Source organism: Acomys russatus, chromosome 1 (assembly GCF_903995435.1).
Source record: "Acomys russatus chromosome 1, mAcoRus1.1, whole genome shotgun sequence".
Taxonomy (NCBI): Eukaryota; Metazoa; Chordata; class Mammalia; order Rodentia; family Muridae; genus Acomys; species Acomys russatus.
The window spans coordinates 89,064,957-89,084,862 of NC_067137.1; the positions used below are offsets into that span (position 1 = coordinate 89,064,957).

The 19,906-nt window shown below is 46.5% G+C and overlaps 2 protein-coding genes across 6 annotated transcripts in view; both read right to left on the reverse strand.

Moving 5' to 3' along the window:
• The window catches only part of Vti1b (vesicle transport through interaction with t-SNAREs 1B), a 46,410-nt gene that overhangs the window by 14,072 nt on the left and 12,432 nt on the right, over positions 1–19,906 (reverse strand). The window contains exons 1-2 of one of the 5 annotated variants that reach the window (XM_051148292.1): positions 983–1,338; positions 406–487 (exon numbers count right to left, since the gene is read on the reverse strand). The exons of 2 other annotated variants lie outside the window; for them this stretch is intronic. Coding sequence is in view for 1 of the 3 variants with exons in the window: in XM_051148280.1 (XP_051004237.1) it covers positions 983–1,097 (115 nt within the window). In the remaining 2 variants the exon portion in view is untranslated. Of the gene's footprint in view, positions 1–405; positions 488–982; positions 1,341–19,906 lie in introns of those variants that run through there. 2 more of the 5 variants (XM_051148280.1, XM_051148309.1) reach the window with 2 other exon arrangements.
• On the reverse strand, positions 4,823–19,771 carry Rdh11 (retinol dehydrogenase 11). Its single transcript, XM_051148322.1, has 7 exons — positions 19,691–19,771; positions 16,373–16,491; positions 15,861–16,016; positions 13,928–14,032; positions 12,550–12,759; positions 10,694–10,883; positions 4,823–5,155 (listed from the first exon to the last, which is right to left on the reverse strand). The coding sequence occupies exons 1-7, from the start codon at positions 19,753–19,755 to the stop codon at positions 5,050–5,052; spliced, it is 951 nt and encodes a 316-aa protein (XP_051004279.1). The 5' UTR covers positions 19,756–19,771; the 3' UTR covers positions 4,823–5,049.

A 19,906-nucleotide genomic window follows, 5' to 3' on the forward strand; every position in this document is an offset into this window, starting at 1 on the left:
ACTATATTAAATTCTTTTTTTTTTTTTTTTTTTTTTCCGAGACAAGCTTTCTTCTGCTTGTGCCCTGGCTGTTCTGGCTTTGTAGACCAGGCTGGCCGCGAACTCACAGAGATTCACCTGCCTCTGCCTCCCACTTTATAACGTTTTTAATGGCAGAAAAAATATTTTGACGGGCTAGATGTAGAATACCCTGTTATCTGTAATCTACAGGTAGGCATTTTCATCTACAACTTAAAGGAGTCTCCTCCTCTAGCTAGAGCCAGAGTTCATGCCATCAACTGGTCACGTGAGAAAACACGGACACTCTTCAATCTTTCTTCCTGCCCATATCCACCAGTCTCGTCAATCTCTGCCTGGGAGCCACCTGTTGGATTTCATGCTCACTCTCCAGATGCCCATGCTTACCTAGTCAACTGCCACGGAGGCTCCTAACACAGCCTCTTATATCCATCCTCACATCCTCTATCCAGCTACCGCGGCCTGGCTTCTAAAATGAAATCCACATTACTCAGCTGCTTATGTTCCTTACTGATTTCCCCTATTACGTCAAAGAGTCTTAAAGTGAGACATTAGGGTTCCTCTTGAATGTGGCTGTTTTACTCCCCTCCCCTCCCGCCACTGTCTCACCTATAAGCTAAACTCTATGATTAGAATTATTTTTTTTAAAGTACTGCCTACGAAACTATCAAACTCCTGCATCCCCAAACCCAAATCTTATGACTTTTAAAAACTCGTCTTACTGAAATAGCACTGCAGACTTAAGAACCGCCCGCCCCCCTTGCTGCTGGGAGAGGCATAAGTGAGAATTGGGGGGGGATAGGACATAAGAGGCTCCCTAGGAGACGGACACCCTAATGTCTATCCCTTTGCACGCCCCCAGTCACCCCAAGTGGCTGCAGGAGACCCTGGGCGCCTGGGAAGCGGGGAGGAGCCCAGCAGCACTAGGCTGAGTTCTCCTGCTTTGCTCCCGCCCCCGCCTCACCGGTCCCCGCGGTCCCCAGCAGCCGCTCCGGCACCCCTCGTAGGTCTTCTAGGAGGCCACGGAAGATCTCGTGCAGCTTCTCGAAGTGCTCCGAGGAGGCGGCGGAGGTGGCCATGGCGCAGGCTGCGTGTGAGCGGCGGCCACTGAGATTCTGGGCACAGGGCCCACTCCCACCTCAGCGATCAGCTGCCCAGCCCCAGGCCCGAAGCCATCATTGCGACCGCCCCACCTCGGCAGCCCGGAACCAGGCGCTTCCGGGGTCCTCCGAGCCGGACGCCCTCCCTCCAGCTGTCACCGCGCGGGCGCCGGGCGCCAAAGCCTGACGGAAAGCCCGGGCGGGGAAGAGTCCGGACTACTTCGAGGGCGCAGCGCCGCGCGGGGGAGAGCGTCTGTCTCCGAACTGGACACAGCCAGTGGGCACCGGGGATGTACCAAGGCGAAGGGCCCGAGGGGTCCCGCGGGACGGGCGCTGCGGCCGCCTCACCCCGGCCCGCCGGTCCTGCAGTGCATGCTGGGGGTTGTAGTTAAGTGACGGAGGGCGGTTGTGCCTTGCAGCTGAGGGTTAGAGCCCTGTTGCACAGTGACAGGAAAGCAAAACCCCTTGTTGTCACCCTCCATGTTGTCTTAGTTCGTTCTCCCACCTGACTTGAGCTCATATCTCGACCAAATGTTCACTCTATGACCTTGAGAGATAGCATCCTATCAGGGTCCCATCCTGCTTAACCTTGGATGTTAAAACACTAATATTGGTGAGAGTAAGTGGCCAGGGTCACCATGCTTTCAGAAAAGTGGCCCCTGTGATCCCAAAACACACATACACAGCTTCTAGCGGCTGAGCCAGTCTAGTTCATTAGACTGCCTCTGGGTCTTATTCACAACAGGTTAAGCATAGGCATTGTGCAAAGACTAAGTCATAAGTCGATCAAAATAGAGCTTGTCTCTGCTCTTGGGTAGTTTGTTTGTGTGGAAGGCAGACGCATCTTACCAGGTCTTCCATGAACTGAAATATGTCAACAATTATGAAGTCCTTCCTGGCCTTCCATGCGTATAAGAAGTTCCTATGTATACAGATGGCATGGATGCATTAAGAGCTAACTCTCAAAAGTTTGCATGAGACCATGGAAAGATATATATGGGGCCGAAGGTGTAAGCAAAGGCCTACATAACATCTTCCACATTGTGTGTGGAAACGGGTTCCTAGTGATTTTTGTCTTTGAGGCCCTGGGTTATACAAGCTTGAATTCATTGACTAATGAATTCAATAAATAAAATGTGATGACATTGTGTGCAGAGACGACGAAGTCTGATGTTGTTAAGAGTGGTGCCAAACACTCAGAGGAAGGATAGCAGGCTACCAAGAAGAGACTTGACACCCTATGAGCATATACAGGGGGAGGAGGCCCTCCTCAGTCACAGTCATAGGGGAGGGGAATAGGGGGAAAGCAGGAGGGAGGGAGGAATGGAAGGATACAAGGGATGGGATAACTATTGAGATGTAATATGAATGAATTAATAAAGGAAGAAAAGAGTGATGCCAAAGTCTTTTATTTCTTTTTAGTACAAAATTAAGAGATAGACCAGGGGTGGGGTCACACGATTTTAATCCCAGCACTTGGGAGGCAGAAGCAGATGGATCTTTGAGTTCAAGGACAGCCAGCGTCACATGAAGAAACAGTGCCTCAAAAATAAAATATAAAATTGAGACTCATGGGGGGTAGGGGTGTGGGGCGGGTGTGTGTGAGCGCATGTGTGCCTCTGGAGCCCAGGAGAGGGCGCAGAATCATCTAGAGCTGAAGTTAAGGGTGGTTGTGAGCTGCCTGCCATGCACTGTAAGAACAGTATGTGACCTAAGAGCTGTGCCATCTCTTCAACCCCAAGTCTTATATTTATCTGTCACAGAAATAAATAGGTACAAAAAGAAGGCCTGCCATGACCAAAAGAAGCGGGAACAGTGGCTTTTGGACAGTGGCAGATGAGATAAGTGGGAAATAGATGCTTTGATGATTTGTCCGATGACCATAACCCAAATTATCGGCACATGAGTTTCAGTTGTACTATAATGATTCCGGGAGAAATACAGCCATTAAAATTGGAAATAACTGCATAACTATAAGAGTTTTCTCTTAACTACAATTAAACTTTTAATTCTTAAAAATCTGGAACTAAAAACATAATGCAAAAGAACCTTTATTTTCATTGACAGGTGAATATAAATTCAGTAAAAATTAATTCAGCTATTTACTGCATTGTCAAGAGTTTTCCAACTTACCCATAAACTAACTTTTAAATAAATAGTTTATTGGTCAGAACAAGCTCACAAAAATTATTAATTTACAAATATTACAAGTTAAAGATTGTGGTCCTACCAGTCTTACATACTCAAGCTTGAAATATAATTGTTGGGCCAAGAAAATGGCAAGCTCTCTTAGAATAGCATCTTCCAAACAAGGGATGGGAGCACGAGGGGTTCTGACACCTTTGCCTGCATTGCTTTTCATGAAAGCTCTCCAAATAGAGCACAGAATTTTAGGAAATTGAAGCTATCTCTTTGTTTTACAGTGCTGAGATCAAACCCAGGGCCTCACACACGCGAGGAAAACACTCATCCTCTATCCTGGAATTGACATCTTTTTAAATTTTTATTATGTTGCAAACTTATTTATGTGTGAGAGCCTGCATTCCTGCAGCGCCCAGGGAGGTAGATGAGGGTGTTGAATCCTCTAGACCTGAGGTTATAGATTGAGAGCTACACCATGTGGGTCCCAGTATTTGAACCAGGGTCCTCTGGAACATCAGCCAATGCTAAGCCATCCCATCTCGCCACATGCCCCCCCACCCCTGCCCAAAATTGGCATCTTGTTAAGCTAACGTAAGAACTGGTCTGAAAGTTTAAGAAACTGACTGTAATTCCCAGCATCAGTCCTTAGGATAAATTTTCTAAATAAAGACTTGGTAATTTTTCGCTCTTGTGCTTTGGACTTTTTCTTGCCTGTTACTGCCTTTGGCTGTGGCTTTAGATCCTTAGCTGGTCCCTGCGGTCTCCTGCATCACCTCCCAAGAGTTTTCTTTCCTTCAACGTCTTCCCTGCTGCATCTGTGCTTCTCAGTGATCAATCACCACACACACAGGGCCCCATCGCTTTGCAACCGTGCTCATTTACCCAAGACTCCACAGTACTTTGCACCATCTCTGGCTGTTTATCGTACACTCTGATTTAGGGCTTTTCCTTTGTGGCTGTTGAGAATTTTGTGGGAACACCCCCAACTGCATGAATGCACAGGAAGACGCACAAAATCAGCACGCTAACAAGGAAAAGGCTGGTCCTTTTCTAGTTTCCTAAGAGAAACTAAGGCACAAAAAAAGAGGCCTCCCTGGATCCGGCGTCAGTAACTGAAGTTAAGTGACCTAGCGTCTCATAACGTTCCTTTATTACCTACTTACTTGGCTGAGAAACAGAAGGAAAATGACAACTTGGTTTTATTTTTATTTCTGCCCTTTGATTTCCACAAACTTCCTAGAGAAGGAAGCTCCTAGGTGTTCTGAACGTGGGAAAGTGTTTCAGCAGCAAAAGCTTCAGGCTGCCAGATTTAGTGAAGACCTTCCTTGAGGATCCAGATCCTGGGGTGCAGAGGCTTGCTCTTGAGCCAGCTCACTGGACCCTGCTGAGGTTACAATGGAGTTCTTCAGAGAAAGGCTGCTTGGCTGGGAGAACCTCCACCTAACCCACATCGCCATGCACCAATCCTAAAAGCGCTCCCACGGGCCTAGGGAGGAGCAGGTTTCCAAAGAAAAATAGAAGCTGTGTAGGTCATATGAGGGTCCTCTGTTGGTGACAGCACTAGGAATGCTGGCAGGGGCTGGAACAAAGTCAGTCAATACAAACTCAAGATGTTCAGAGGAACCGGGCAGTGTGCTGGGGTTTAACTGGAGGGAGGCCAAGCAGGCAAGGCTGGAAGTTCTGTGCTTTGTGTTCAAGGTTTTGGCCACGTTGAAGAACAATCATCTTTTTCTCCAATCTTCTTTTTTCTCTCTCTCTCTCCAATCTTCTTTTGAGTCCAAACCACCACTTACCAATCCATCGGGAGGCCCAGCAGGTCACAGCTGACATCCCACAGCCGCCTGGCTATTGTCTCATTACGAGCTTGGCTTGAGACCCATCCCAAGTGGCAGTCGCTGGAAGGGAGAAACAGAGAGACTTGAAACACAGGGATTAAAAATGAATTTTTTTTTTCTTTGCCTGGTATAAAGACTATGCTAGGAAAACAATCTAGAGCTCACAGGTCCCCAGGGAGCTGTACAGGGACAGTGCTATCCTATTTCTTCATTCTCTTTCGCTTGTATCTCTCTGTATCACCCAGGCAGGCCCGGAGTGCTTGCTCTGTGGCCTAGCCTGGCTTCCCACTCTGCCTCCTTCTGCCTCAACACCCTCCCCCCAAAATGCACAGATTACAGATAATGCCACGGCATCCAGACTATTCGCCAGTCTTTTCCCCAAGAAAATATTTCTATCCTCTAGCTATGCTATTTCTGATCAGGATGGGTTGTCTGTTATATAGTGTGATCTACGTCCTTGTGTAACTCTATCAGTCAGTGCCTGTACTCCCAGACGCCTGTACAGGTCCACCTCCTTCCAATGAGGCCCGATGTCTGCCCTTCCAGGCCTGGGACCGTGTCCAGGAGCCACGCCCCTGCTGTTCACACTGGCTGCAGAAGGCACTGTACATGAGTGAAGAAGGTTGGGGAGCTATCTCAGCGGTTGAGCACTGCGTGGCACACTGCGTGGGGACATGGAGAGAGGAGGAGACGAAGAACAAAAACCGTAAAAGTGAGCAGGAGGGACAAACCACTTTCACAATACCAAACCCACTCTGTACTAATGGCAGCAATAGTCCATGGTCTTGATGATTCCAATTTTCAACACCCTTGTGTTGGAAATGCATTCCACAGAAATACAAGCCACAGAAAGGTAGTCACCTGCCTTCTCTGCATTACAAGAACTCTGCAGGACAGACATCCAAACTCTGTACCACCTAGAAAATTCTTTCAAGGACAATTCTTTTATTCATTTTATATTCTCTGCACCTAATACATTTTGTGTGTGCCTACATGTGTCTACACCATGCATGTTCACATGTGTACATGTGCATATGTGTATTTGTGTATGAGGAAGGCAGAGGTTTATGTCAAATGTCTTCCTCAATCACTCACTCTCCACCTTATTTTTAGGACAAGATCTCTCACTGAACCATAGGTTACCAATTCAGCTAGACTGGCTGTCCAGCAAGCCTCAAAGATCATCCTGTCTCTACCCTCCCAGTCCTGGGGTTACAGGTGTGTACCACTGCACTTGACTTTTCCGTGGGTGCTGAGGACTGAACTTAGGTCCATATATGAGATGTGCTAGTGATTTAAGAATCATTTCATCTAATCATCCTTCAAGAAATGCTGGTGAGAACATAAACAAAGTAACTCTGGACAAACCAAAGTGTTTCCCAACTGAGCGACCTCCCTACCCCCTCTAGAACATGTTCAAATTGGGATTCTCTTGTCCTTTGTCCTGGCTTTGTCCCCCAGGACAGTGGTTCTCCATCAGGGTGATACCCCTGCCAAGAAAACTTGGTAATATCTTGCTACAGTTGTGGCTGTCACAATGGATGGAGCTCTGCCAGCATCTAGTAGGGGAAGGTAGGGCTGCCAAGATCTTACTGTGCCCAGGGCAGCCTCCCACAAGAAAGGGCTCCTCTGAGGACTGCTGACCCTCCCCTCCCCTGCATGGCACTAGGTGTGAGCAGCTCTGCCCTTATCCCTGTAGCTACAGGAAGTTCAAAGCCTTACCCAGCAAGACTGCCTCCCCAGCTCGCTACACTCGTCTCTAGATACTGATCTACAAGACCACTGCTAGACCTTCAAAATGCAGCAAAACTGATGTCCACAGACTGAGAAAAGTTCCTTAAGAGTCACACATCTGAGCATTTGGGGATTAGAGGCAGGAGGAGTAGGAGTTCAAGGACTAGGAGGGACATGGTGTGTTTGAAACCATGATGGGCCTCATACAAGAGACCGTGTCTTTAAACAAACAAACAAACAAACAAACAAACAAGAGGCCAGTGTGGTGATGAACAGCTTAAATCCCAGCACTCAGGGAGGCAGAAGCAGGTGGCTCTCTGAGGTCAGCCTGGTCTACCTATCAAGTTCTAGGACAGCCAAGGCATTGTTTCAAAAAAATAAAACAATAAAATACAGTCATTCCAGTGCACAGAGCTGTGTGTCTATCTAGTGCACAGTGCTTTTAGAGGTCATATAGTTCTTGAATTCAGATCCTTCTTCCCAGCTATCTGCTATACATTTCTACTTGTGCGGCATGCAGACATCACATACGAGACACATCTCAGGTAGACTACTGTCACTTCAGCTGACTATCCGGCTCGTTCTTATTTCTTGGCAATAGCAAGCTGACCCTCCAACCAACTTATCCTCTTTGAAGAGTGGATGGGAAACAAAGGAACTAAAACTCAAGACAGTTGGTGTCCTACCCTTCCAAAACAGTTTCCAGCAGGGCATGTCAGACAGCCTATGATTGCTCTGTATCTTACTGTGTTACTTATTTATTCATTAAAAAAGAAAAAATGCTTTCTTTTTCTTTTTTCCCCCCCTTAGGCCCAATCATATTCTGCCTCTCTGTTGAGCCAATTTCTGTGGCTCCTCCACAAGTCTGACATTATTAGCCTTTTGTTATCTGTGTACTCCTCTTTTTGTAGCAAGAATTCTGGAATTCAGGTTTCTTTTAAAAACGCAGAAATATTATAAGAATGTGTTTTTGTCTTAAGCCTAAGTGTTGGGCTGTGGGGCTGTTTCAGGCTATGATTTGCTTCGTGCCCTAGCAGAGGTGTGCTTTTGCCAGCTGTAGATAAGTTTCCACTATTGTGTGACATTTGGGACTCTGGCAATTTGTCAGAGGGTATATAAATGCTAAGGCCCCAATAGGGTTGTTGTTGTTGTTGGTATTTGTTGGTCATTCAGGAGAGTTGGTTGTAGTTTGTTAGTAACTGTGCTCAAAGAAGAAACAAGAAAAAAGAAATTAGACTCAAGGATCTCTCTCTCTCTCTCTCTCTCTCTCTCTCTCTCTCTCTCTCCTTTCTCTCCTATTTAGTGATAAGGATGAAACTGGGGGGGGGGGGATAAAGTAGGAAAAGGAAGAATCCACAAAGTAGCAAAGACTGGCTACATCTATCTTTTCAATCTAATACTATCCACAGCCTCTTCTCTAAAATGGGGTTATTTCAAGATCATGAAGGTGGGAGTAAGACATATATTTAATCTTTGACACATGTGATTTTCTTTATAAAAATATGATGATGAACCAAGAAGAGACTTGATACCCTATGAGCATATACAGGGGGAGGAGGTCCCCCTCAGTCACAGTCATAGGGGAGGGGAGTAAGGGGAAATGGGAGGGAGGGAGGGAGGATGGGAGGATACAAGGGAGGGAATAACCATTGAGATGTAATGTGAATAAATTAATAAAATAAAATTTAAAAAAATATGATGATGAGCTAAGGATGAGAAAGGGGCAGGTTTGGCCATTGGTTATTGACAGCTGAACCTGGATAGTGGGTATATAAGGAGTTAATATGCTATTTACTCTCCTACATATGTTCAAAAGTTTCCACAATAAAAGCAGAGGCAGAGGCAGGCAGAATGTGAGCGTGGGACCAGTCTGAGCTACACAGCAAAAAATAAGTAAGTAAATACAAACTAGGGCTGGGAGATTAGCTTAGTTGGTGAAGTACAAGTCTTGCAAACATGTGGTGACATGCTTGTAATCCCAGGCAGGGCGCCTGAGACAAGTGGGTCCCTGGGGCTCTCTGACCAGTTACCCTTGCTTTCATGGCACATCTCGAATCAAAGAGAAATACTGTCATTCTCTGGGTCCCACCTGTAAAATTGATTTTCACTCTCCTGGCTCAGTTGTTGTCTGGGAGGCTAACTGCCTCCTTCTGCTAACCTAGGCCTAGTCCTAGAAGCTTCTAGCCTCCATAATCTAACCTAGGCCTAGAACGTTTTCAACCTTTGAGACTTACTGCTTAATGAGCTCACCCTTACTTGTCCTTTCTGAGTTCTGGGCTGGCTGCTTCAGCTCAGCTGCTCTGGCTCAAACTCTTCTCCCAGCTGACTTACTTGATCTGGCTTCTCTCTCAGCCCGGAATTGCTCTGCTTGGCCTCAAACTAACTCAGCAATCTCCTTTAATCTTCTGGCTCCTTCTCATTTTCTGGCTCCTTCAGTCTTCACCTGAGTTGTCTCTCTGCAACCCTTCTATTACTGTCCTGATAAAAACTGCCTCCTCTCAAGTAGTTTCTCTTAGGGCTGGAGAGATGGCTGAGCGGTTAAAATCACTGCTGTTCCAAAGGACCTGAGTTCAATTCTCAGCAACCACATGGCAGCTCACAACTGTCTGTAACTCCAAGATCTGACATCTTCACACAGGCATACATGCAGGTAAAACACCAATGAACATTAAAAAAAAAAAAAAGTTTTTCTCTCTCTCTCATGAGAATTGGGCATATCCTAGTCTGTCAAATCTTCTCTGATTCGTCACCTTTTCTGCCACTCAATTAGACATCACTTTCAAACATGGGTGCTTCCTTCTACAAGCTAACTTTACCTTCATTTGGGATTAAAGGCATGTACCACCACACCTGGACCTAAGCTTTTCTTTACCTGATGCTTGCGCTAAACTCAGATGTTTGCCTCTGTCTCTTGGATTAAAGGCGTGTTTGTATTCCACCTGGCTCACACAGACCTAGAAGATCTTTGAATATGATCTCTTGACAAAGCAGCCATGTTCTGAATTAACATTCCTCTACACCCAAGTCCTTCAAAAGTGGACAGCACCTGAAGTGGTGCTCTGGCTTCCACATATACAGACACGCATGCTCCTTCGCTGCCCCTTCACACATACACCATACATACAACACACCCAAAAAACAAAAATTGGACAGGAAATATAGCAGCAATAGAGCACCTGCCTTAGCAAGGGGCCCAGGTTCCATCCCCAGCACTGAGAAAAATAATAAAATAAAAGGGAATTGGTACTATTTCCAGCTTGAAGATAAGAGAGGAGTACAGATTAAAAACCAACAGAAGTTGGGGTCCAAAAAGAGAAGAAAACAGGATTGACATGAGAGAACAAAAACAGGAAAAAAAAAAAACCAAAACATAATTGTTAGTATTAAGGATGGTATAAAAATAAAATCAAACCTAGCAGGTGCTAAAATTAATGTGATCAGGTCAAATTCTCTCTCTCTCTCTCTCTCTCTCTCTCTCTCTCTCTCTCTCTCTTAAGTAATTTATTCAGATTACATCTCATTTGTTCAAAATCTCTTTTAAAACAGAAATCTTATAGAGACATAAGACAAAAGCTATTTTAGGACATATACTTAAAATTTTAAATTTATTGCTCTTACTTTATATGCATGGATATATATCTGCATGTATGTCTGTGAACCATGTACATGCCTGGTGCCCATGGTGGCCAGAGGGCAATGTCAGATTCCCTGCAACTACAGACAATTATAACTGGGTGCTGAGGACAGAACCCAGGTCCTCTGGAAGAGCAGCCTGTGCTAACATAACTGTCTCTCCAACTCTGGGATACTATAGTACCCAATCCAAGCAGTAACTACTCATTTGAAAAACAGATGCACTCATACCTGAAGTGACTGCCACTTAGGCTCTCGAGACCTTCTGTTACGGCACAGTACAGGCTTGTCTGGGCTCCCTGTTGAGGGGTCTTGATGAAGTAGTAGAAAAGCTGCCATAACAATCTCAGGAAAAAGGAGTTCCGAGTCAATTCAGAATGGACTGTTCCAGGGTGGACGGAATACGTCGTCACTCCAGAGCCTGGTGCAGGCAGGTGCCATGTCAAGAAGAGAGACAAGATTTGGTTTTACCAACTAGACAGAGAGGGCAAAGCATGTGAAGGCACACAGGACCCCCACAGACGAACTCTGTGTTCCTGGCGGCATCACACGCACTCCTCAGTGTGACGTATTTGAGCTGCACAGTTCAATCTAGGGTTGGGAGCGGCTTTTTGCTGCTCTCAGGTGGCAGAGCCACACCCTAACCTCTCTGCAGCTCTCCAGGTTGTTGGCCATCCCCATCCCTCCCTCTTAGGCTTCTTTTCCACCACCTTCCATGGCCCCAGGCCTCTTCCAATGTCCTTAAACCTTAAGGTACTTTGGCTCATTTCTGGATGTCCTCACACATCACTCTCTACCCAAATACCAAACCTTAGCATCCTCACGGCTCCCTGTGCTCCCATCTTACGAGTTTTGGTGCTCACAGTTTTTGTTGTTGTTTGTTTTGTTTTTCAAGTTAGGGTTTCTCTGTGTGGCCTTGGCTGTCCTGGAACTTGCTCTGTAGACTAGGCCTCAAACTCAGAAATCAGCACACCTCTACCTCCCGAGTGCTGGGTTAAAGGTATGTGCCACCACTATCCAGCTGGTACACTTTTAAGAATGACTTGTTTCTGTTTTATTTAGGTGTAAGTGTGTTTCTGTGTGTGTGTGTGTGTGTGTGTGTGTGTGTGTGTGTGTGTGTGTGTGTGCAGAGGCCAGAAGATCCCCCTGGAGCTGGTGTTAGAGGCAGAGACTGAATTCAGATCCTCTGGAAGAATAGCAAGTCCTCTTAACTGCTATGTGATCACAGAAATCTACACTCCAAACTAGTCCTTTAAATGGGGGTAACTTGTATTCATTACACAGAAAAGACACAGAGATCTTGTTCTCTCTCTCTCAGACACACACACACACACACACACAGAGAGAGAGAGAGAGAGAGAGAGAGAGAGCAAATGCGTAGAAAAATGAATGGCAGCTGCTGACACTGGTCATTTGAAGAACTGCAGGTTAATGGAGGCTTTTTGTCCTTAGTTCTGTGTACTTCTAATCTATTAGAACTTCTTTTTTTTTTTTTTTTTTTTTTGAGACAAGGTCTCTCTGTGTTAGCCTTGGCTGTCCTGTAGTCACTTTGTAGACCAGGCTGGCCTCAAACTCACAGAGATCTGTCTACCTCTGTCTTCCGAGTGCTGGGATTACAGGCGTGCGCCACCACGCCCGGCTAGAACTTCTTAAAGTGAATATGATTCACATATACCTAGAGTGACTTTGCATGTGTTGGTTGTGCAAAGCCTTGTTAACAGTTCTCTCCCCATCTAGATGTAAACCAAATAAAGGAAGTGCCCGAACCTGTCTTGTCCTATATTTCATCCTAAAACTCTAACTAGGCCATGGGGTGCGTGTCTGCAGATGAGTGACCAATCCTCTCGCGCAGCACGGTTCCTCTGTATACCACTGTTTCCCCCTTCATCATCACCACAGCTGCCGGGGCTCCTTCACCAGTGGACATTCTGCTTGTGCCCAGCTCTCACACTGGAAGCATCTCCCCACCCACACCCAGTCATACTCATGGGAGCAGGCCCAGTCCAGGGGAAAGCGTCACCACTCTGTGGCTTCTCACTATTTCCTGCTGACTCCTGTGTCTCATACTGCCCACTCCTGAGCCTCACCTTTCAGCCTCCTGGCCAGCTCCTGAGTGAAGAGAATGTTGGCGAGTTTGCTGTGGCAGTAAGCTAGACCTCCATTGTAGAACTTCTCACCCTGCAGGTTATGGAAGTGGATCTTTCCCGCACAGTGTGCTAAAGAGGACACATTAACCACCCTCGATGGGGCCGATTCCTTCAGCTTCTCCAGCAGCAAATGGGTCAAGAGGAAGTGACCTGTTGAGAGAAAGCAGGACTCACAGGGTTGTTTGGTGTCCACGTCGGGAAGAGACGCACAGTGGCAAGCAGAGCTCAGATACGGGAGGGAGGTAGCTGCTGTAGCAGCTGTGACAGGTGAGGTGGCACTCTATAAACTAGAGAGCGGTTCAGCGGGGATTCAAGGAACCAGAAACTGCCAAAGACATGAGACACCCTTATCCGAGGCGTGTCTGTGCTAAGGCTATGAGTCCTGTTTCATTTTGACAGAGGCGACCATGACTCTTTGAGAACAGACACTGCACACACGTGTAACCTTAGCACTCAGGAGGCTGAGGCAAGAAGATTACATTGGAAGGTAGTCGGGGCCACACAGCAAGACCCTTTCCCAAAACACATGAACTTGGCCTCTTCCTGACGCTGACCACAAAGATCAGTCCTAAGAAAAGCAACACAGTCCTCAGTGTAATCAAGCTGTTCAAATAGATCCCCAACACAAGCCAAACCTGAACGACAGATTTTAAAAGAGAGGGGTTAGAGAGATGGCTCCACAGTTACGAGTGCATCTGCTCTTTCAGAGGACCCAAGGTTGGGTCCTAGTACCCATATGTGGAAGCCCACAGCCACCCATAGCTCCAGCCTCAGAGGATCTGATGCTTTTATCAGCTCCTGCAGATGTACGTATACAAGACACACACGTAAACACACACACACACACACACACACACACACACACACACACACACAGACATACACACACACACACACAGACATACACACACACACACAGACATACACACACACACACACACACACACAGACACACACAGACATACACACACACACACACACACAGACATACACACACACAGACATACACACACACACACACACACAGACATACATACACACACACAGACATACACACACACACACAGACATACACACACACACACACACAGACACACACACACACACACACACACACACACACACACACACACACAGACACACACACGCCTCAGGATGAGCCCTCAGTTTTCAGGCAGTTCTCAACTATTTATTCTACATGCACGGGTGACTACAGCCCTGAGCCCCAGAGATGCCACAGAGAAAGTTTGAGCTGACTTCTGCATCCTCTGAGAGGTTTAGGTTCCCGTTTGCTTCAGAATGGAGACAGACTTCTCACCCAAGTGGTTGACTCCGAAGTGCATCTCAAAGCCATCTGCGGTCTTGGAGTATGGTAGCATCATCACTCCTGCATTGTTGACTAGAATGTGGAGGCACGCTTCCTCTGTGGGAAGAGAAAACAGCCATGGTGCTCACATCTCAGAAACCCTCCTCGGAAGCCAGGCCTAGACCTCCGAGGAGGAGAAATGAAAGCAGGGAAGTAAGACTTTACTCTTGCCCCCTATCCCCTCCAGGGAGTTTGTATTGTTTTGTTTTTTAATTGCAAGACTGGGGCTGATCTCACATAGTTTTAGAGGGCAAAATTCCATTTTCCACCACAGAATAATATGTCCAGGCTCTCCAAAAGCTCCTTGCTCATTGTTATGGGGGGAAGTGTTCCATCAGCTCTCCCAATAGGAAGAGAAGGGTGCTTCAAGAGCACCCATATTTTTCAGATTCAGGCCCTAAGAGAAACCTGCCACCTCTCTCTTGTGGTTCATTTCCTTGTGTGACTTGTAATTTATGACTGTAAACTCCTAAGGGTAGCAGTTGTTTTCCTTAAGGAGGTCTAGATCCCTGGGTGATGGGGGTGGGGCACACCTCCTTTTGGTGAGATACCACAGCTTTCTGATAAAAACAAATGTTATTGCATTTATTTCTCTGGGTGAGAGAATACATGACATGGAATACGTGTGGTCAGAGGACAGCATGTGGGCGTTAGCTCTCTCTTTCCTCCACGTGGGTCCTCAAGATTGAACTGTGGTCATCAGGCCTGGCAGCAAACATCTTTACCTGCTGAGCTGTCGTGTTGGGCCCACGGGTTTTTAAGTCACAATCGTGTATCATTTAGCGGAATGACTTCATGGTATCAGCTTGGGCTCCTTGCACATCCCCCCAACCCTGGCCTCCTTTCTTTCTCCATCTAGATTCTAAGTATGTGGTTTGAATGAGATCTCCCACCTACCCCCACCCCCAAATCTCGAGTGCTGAACACTTGGTCCCCAGCTGATAGCTGTTTGAACAGAATTAGGTAGTGTGGCCTTGCTGGAAGAAGCATGTCTCTGAGCACAGGTTTCAAGGTTGCAAAAGACTCATGCCACTCCCAGGATACTCTGTCTTGCCTGCTGTTCAAAATGGGGGCCTTAGCTGCTCCTGCTGCCATGCCTTTGTTCTGCTATCGTGGACTCTTAATCTTCTGGAACTGTATTGTCACAGCAAGAGGAAAGCAACCAATATACCAAGAGGTGGCGCGGTAAGCTGCTTTAGTGTGTCACTGAGGTGGTGGCCAGGGGCTCTGCTTTTCTTCTCAGTACTTATACCATGGACCAGATGGCTCTCTATGAATCTCAACCTTCTATACAGCTCTAGCTCTCGAGGGCCTGAGGCCTCATCACCTTCCTATCCTAGCATGGATATTTATGACAGACCCTACCAAGCACATATTAAGTTCTGATGCTCCTGCTACAGTGTTGACTTTAGCTCTTGCTCACTGTTGTGATTTTTGGGCTCTGTTTGAATGAGAGTGGCTCCCATTGGCTCACATATTTGAATGTCAGATCCCCAGTTGGTGGAACTCTTTGGGAAGGATTAGGGGGTGTGGCTTTCTTGGAGAAGGTATGCTTTGAGATTTAAAAAGCCCACACCATTCCCAATTAGCTTTTTCTGCCTTGTGGTGACAGACCAAGATGTGATCTCTTAGCTGCTACTCCAGCACTATGCCTGTCTACCTGCTGCCATGCTCCTCGCAATGATGGTCATAGACTCTAGTCTTCTGGGACTGTGAACCCCAAATTAAACACTTTCTTTTATAAGTTGCCTTGGTCATGGTGTCTCGCCATAGCGATACAAAAGTAACTAAAACAGGCTCTCTGTTTTGTTTCTGCATCCTAAAGATGTCCCTTTGACATGAATCATGTCCCAGCGATCAAAATTTAGTCTTTGTCCCCACTTACCAGCTAAGAAGTCCTTGGCAAAGGCACGGATAGACTTAGTATCAGCAAGGTCCAGTTTCCGTACCAGGACCTGACTGTTCCCTGTGGTGGCTTGGATCTCGCTAGCCACCTGTTCCCCCTTTTGCACATCTCGGCAAGCTAAATACACGCGGGCTCCTGTCAACCAGATGAGAGCAAAAATGGTCAACTCTGTTTGCAACTGGTTTGAGAGAACGAACACAGATGCCGAATGCTCCTGATGGTTTACAGCACGGGGATCTTTGTCCCTTACTTCACAATGGTGGTATCTGAAGCAGATTAGCGAAGGAAAAAAATGACACTTGCTGGTTTTTAAGTTTTGTGTCAGGTGCCCATAATGTGTAGCGCATCATACTAGATTGAGACTATGGCAGGGGATTAATGCGACACTTGGAGTGCTCTTACAGTCCACATCTGGGAAGACACAATGAGCATGACCGTCACTGTAAGGAGCAAAATATCAGCATGGGCGAGTTGGGAGCAGGTGTACTTGCCTCTTCGGGCCAGGTCTTTAGCTGTCTCCTTCCCAATGCCTGTGTTAGCACCGGTTACTATGGCTACCTTCCCAGGAAGCTGGACATTAGAGGTACACACCCCACTGGACAGCATTTTCCTAGAGACATAAGAAAACATATCAGTTTTACATTATCCACTCCTGCTGAGGGCTCCTGAGACTTTATCCACCTTCCAATCTATAGGCTGAGTTTGCTTTTATTTCTTTCAGTGTTTTTCTTTTATAAGATTAAGTTAAAAAATGACAAGGGCAGCAAGATGCCTTAGCAGTTAAGCACACATGCCTCTAAGCCTGTCAACTTCGGTCTAACTCTGGGACCTACATGATAGAAAATGAGCATTGACTCTTGAAAGCTGTCCTCTGGCCTCCATATATATGCCATGGTACACACGTATGCACCCACCCCAGCATACAGTAAATGAAATATGCACAATAAATAAATATTAAAAAGTAAAAAATTAGCCATGCGGTGGTAGCGCACGCGTTTAATTGCAGCACTCGGGAGGCAGAGGCAGGCGGATCAGTGTGTGTTCGAGGCCAGCCTGGTCTACAAAGGGAGTCCAGGAGAGCCAAGGCTACACAGAGAAACTCTTGTCTCGAAAAACAAAAACAAAAAAAAATCAAAACCAACCAAACAACCAAACAAAATAAAAAAGTTAAAAAAATAAAGAAGATAGTCTTCTGCTCTTAAGCCAGGTACAATCTTATTACTCAGAAGATAGATGAATCGAATTCAAGGCCAGCCTGGACTACAGAACAACTGACTCAAAAAAGAAAACAAAAATTGTATGTTCTTGCTTAAGGACAAAAAGTATTAGCATTTAAAAAAAAAAGATTTATTTATTTATTATATATACAGTGTGCTGCCTGCATGTACTCTTGCACGCCAGAGGAGGGCACCAGACCTCATTACAGATGGTTGTGAGACACCATGTGGTTGCTGGGAATTGAATTCAGGACCTTTGGAAGAGCAGACAGTGCTCTTAACCTCTGAGCCATCTCCAGCCCAGTGATAGCATTTTAAGGACAGAAGTTAGATTGCACGGGGTGTGGTGGCTCATGCCTTTAACCTAGGACTCAGGAGGCAGGCAGATCTTTGTGAGTTCAAGGCTAGCCTGGTCTACATGGTGAATTCCTGGACAGCCAGGGTGATGTAGAGAGATGCTATCTCAAAGAACTGAAACAAATAATTTTTTAAAAAAGTTACATCTACTTCCCAAAGTACAAGTTCTAGATGGGTGTTCACTTGATCAGGCACCTGACTTCAGGCTGAGTTTCCCATCAGGCATTTTTGGCTCAGGAAATCATAAGACTCAACCAAGCAGAAGAAAATTGGTCATTGCATGCCAATCCATGACAAATAGCATTTTATAATCTTGAGAATGGCTAATCCAATTCAAAGTGTAGAAATCATAAGCTTATGAATCTAGGTCAAAAGTAAGAGAAAGATAGCACACTCACACATTTTTAAAAATTACATTGGAGGTGGGGAGGATAGAGAGATGGCTCGGTGGTTAAGAGCACTATCTGCTCTTCCAGAGGTCCTGAGTTCAATTCCCAGCGACCACATAGTGGCTCCCAAACATCTTTATTCTGGGATTTGATGCCATCTTCTGGCATGCAGGTGTACGAGCAGATGGAGCACTCATATACATTAAATAGAAAATGTTAAATAAGAATGTAGCTCAGAGTAAAAGTATGTACATAACATGTGCAAAGGCCTGTGTTTGGTTACCAAGGCCACGCAGTATTAATACAACAACAGCAGCAGCAGCAGCAGCAGCAGAACAGAGTGAGGTTCCGTGCTGTGTCTGTCTAACTGGAGTCCTCGTGCCTCTGCTGCATGTTGGACAACAGCCTTTCCAAACGGATGGGGCACAAACATGACCCCCAGGTTTCTCTTTTCTCTTCTCAACAGTCTCGGGACTAAAAGGATCTGTTGACTTAAAGAACATTTCAACCTATTCCACTGAACTTGTTGACTGCAAGAAGCCACTGCTTTAGGCAAACTAACTTGGGGTGTACAGCTGAACCTCTCTCCTCAGGGATCAAGGGCCCTTGCTCTGCCTCTCACAGCCCTTCAGACTGAGCTTCAACACTGACGAATCCTGGGGACCAGTAATTGCCTCTTTCTCGGTAATCAGCAAAAACAAAAGAGACGGACAACCATGAAAGCCCAGCTCTGGGCCCATTCTCACACGCTAGCTCTCATGGGGCTCTCTTCTCAGACACATTTTGCTGGACACAGTTCTGGCTCAGATTTTGATCCGATTCTCTGTGGATGTGAAGATCTTATGGTAGAAAGAAATGTTTTCGTCGGAGTTCAAGGCCCATGTGTGCCTACATGTGGGGCCAGGGAGTATTCAGAAAGGAAAACAAAAGGCCACCAGAGAGAGAAGGAAAGTTAAAAAGACTGGGATGCCAGTCTTGATAAACCACTTAATATGTTAAGAAATGACAGGAGGGTCTGGCACAGCCTCAGGTCCAATAGGAACTCTGGCCATATGCCCAGAAAGAAGGAGGCTTTTTGTTTGTTTGTTTGATTTTGTTTTTTACTGGTCCACGGTCACTCCTGGTGATTTACTCTGAGCCAATCAGTGGGCTGCCCCTTGTGTAGCCAGCCACTGATTCTCCCAGGTTTGTGGTCAGCTTTGGGCTGATCTGACACACCTGGTCCAGAGACTAGTTCGCCTTCCTTCACCCTGTCCTTCCTCTCCTGGGCCTTAGGACTCTAATTCAGGCAAACACACCCACCCTTGCTCCAAAGGCAAAAGAAAGCACTCTCCCCCGTTCAATTCTCTCTAACACCTGGACAGATAAGTGACTATGAACAACAGCACAAGATGGCATGCAGTGGGGCCACAGATAACACTGGCACCGGGTTCAGACAGCAAAAAGTGCAGTCGTTCTCTAAGTATTTCAAGGGCTGGAAGCAAGTAACTAGACATAGGCTGGTCCAAAGAGTGAGGGTGGAGGAAATAGCATCCCTTGCTATGCTCTGAGGCCCGCCATGCTCTGGGCCTTTCGGGGGCCAGAAGCAGGTGATGCTAGAGGAAATGAGGTAGGCAAGAGAGAGCAAAGCAGGTTGCTGGGGACCGCAGCCCTTTCATGACTACCTAGGGTCTGGCGTTTCGCCATGCCCACCGGGAGCTCGCCAGAAGTCTACCAAACTGCAGATCTTGGCTAACTGAAGGACTCCTGTTGGGGTTTTCCTAGTCTTCCTTTAGGAGAATGGGGGCGATGGAGAAGAGCTTAAGTGGGACGACCTGGCAAGAAAAGGCAATACGTTCTCACAGACCTGATTTTTGGCGTGGCCAAGTACAGGATGAAGGGAAGACAGAGCAGTAGCAGGATCCCAACCATCTTAGCACCACCGTAGCGCAGACGAGGTTGAAGGTCCGGAGTAGCTCGCTGACTATGGCTTTCTTTTTCCTAGACACACCCAGATTCAATTGCAACCGCCCGGAAGCAAAGCCCTATGGGAAGTGTAGTCCAGGATTGGGCGGCCGCGGTA

Coding starts and splice junctions, on each gene's coding strand:
- Rdh11 (XM_051148322.1), bottom strand. CDS start 19,755: ATGGTTGGGATCCTGCTACTGCTCTGTCTTCCCTTCATCCTGTACTTG. Junction 16,492..19,690: donor TTGGCCACGCCAAAAATCAG/GTCTGTGAGAAC, acceptor TTATGTCTCTAG/GAAAATGCTGTCCAGTGGGG. Junction 16,017..16,372: donor TAAAGACCTGGCCCGAAGAG/GCAAGTACACCT, acceptor TCTGGTTGACAG/GAGCCCGCGTGTATTTAGCT.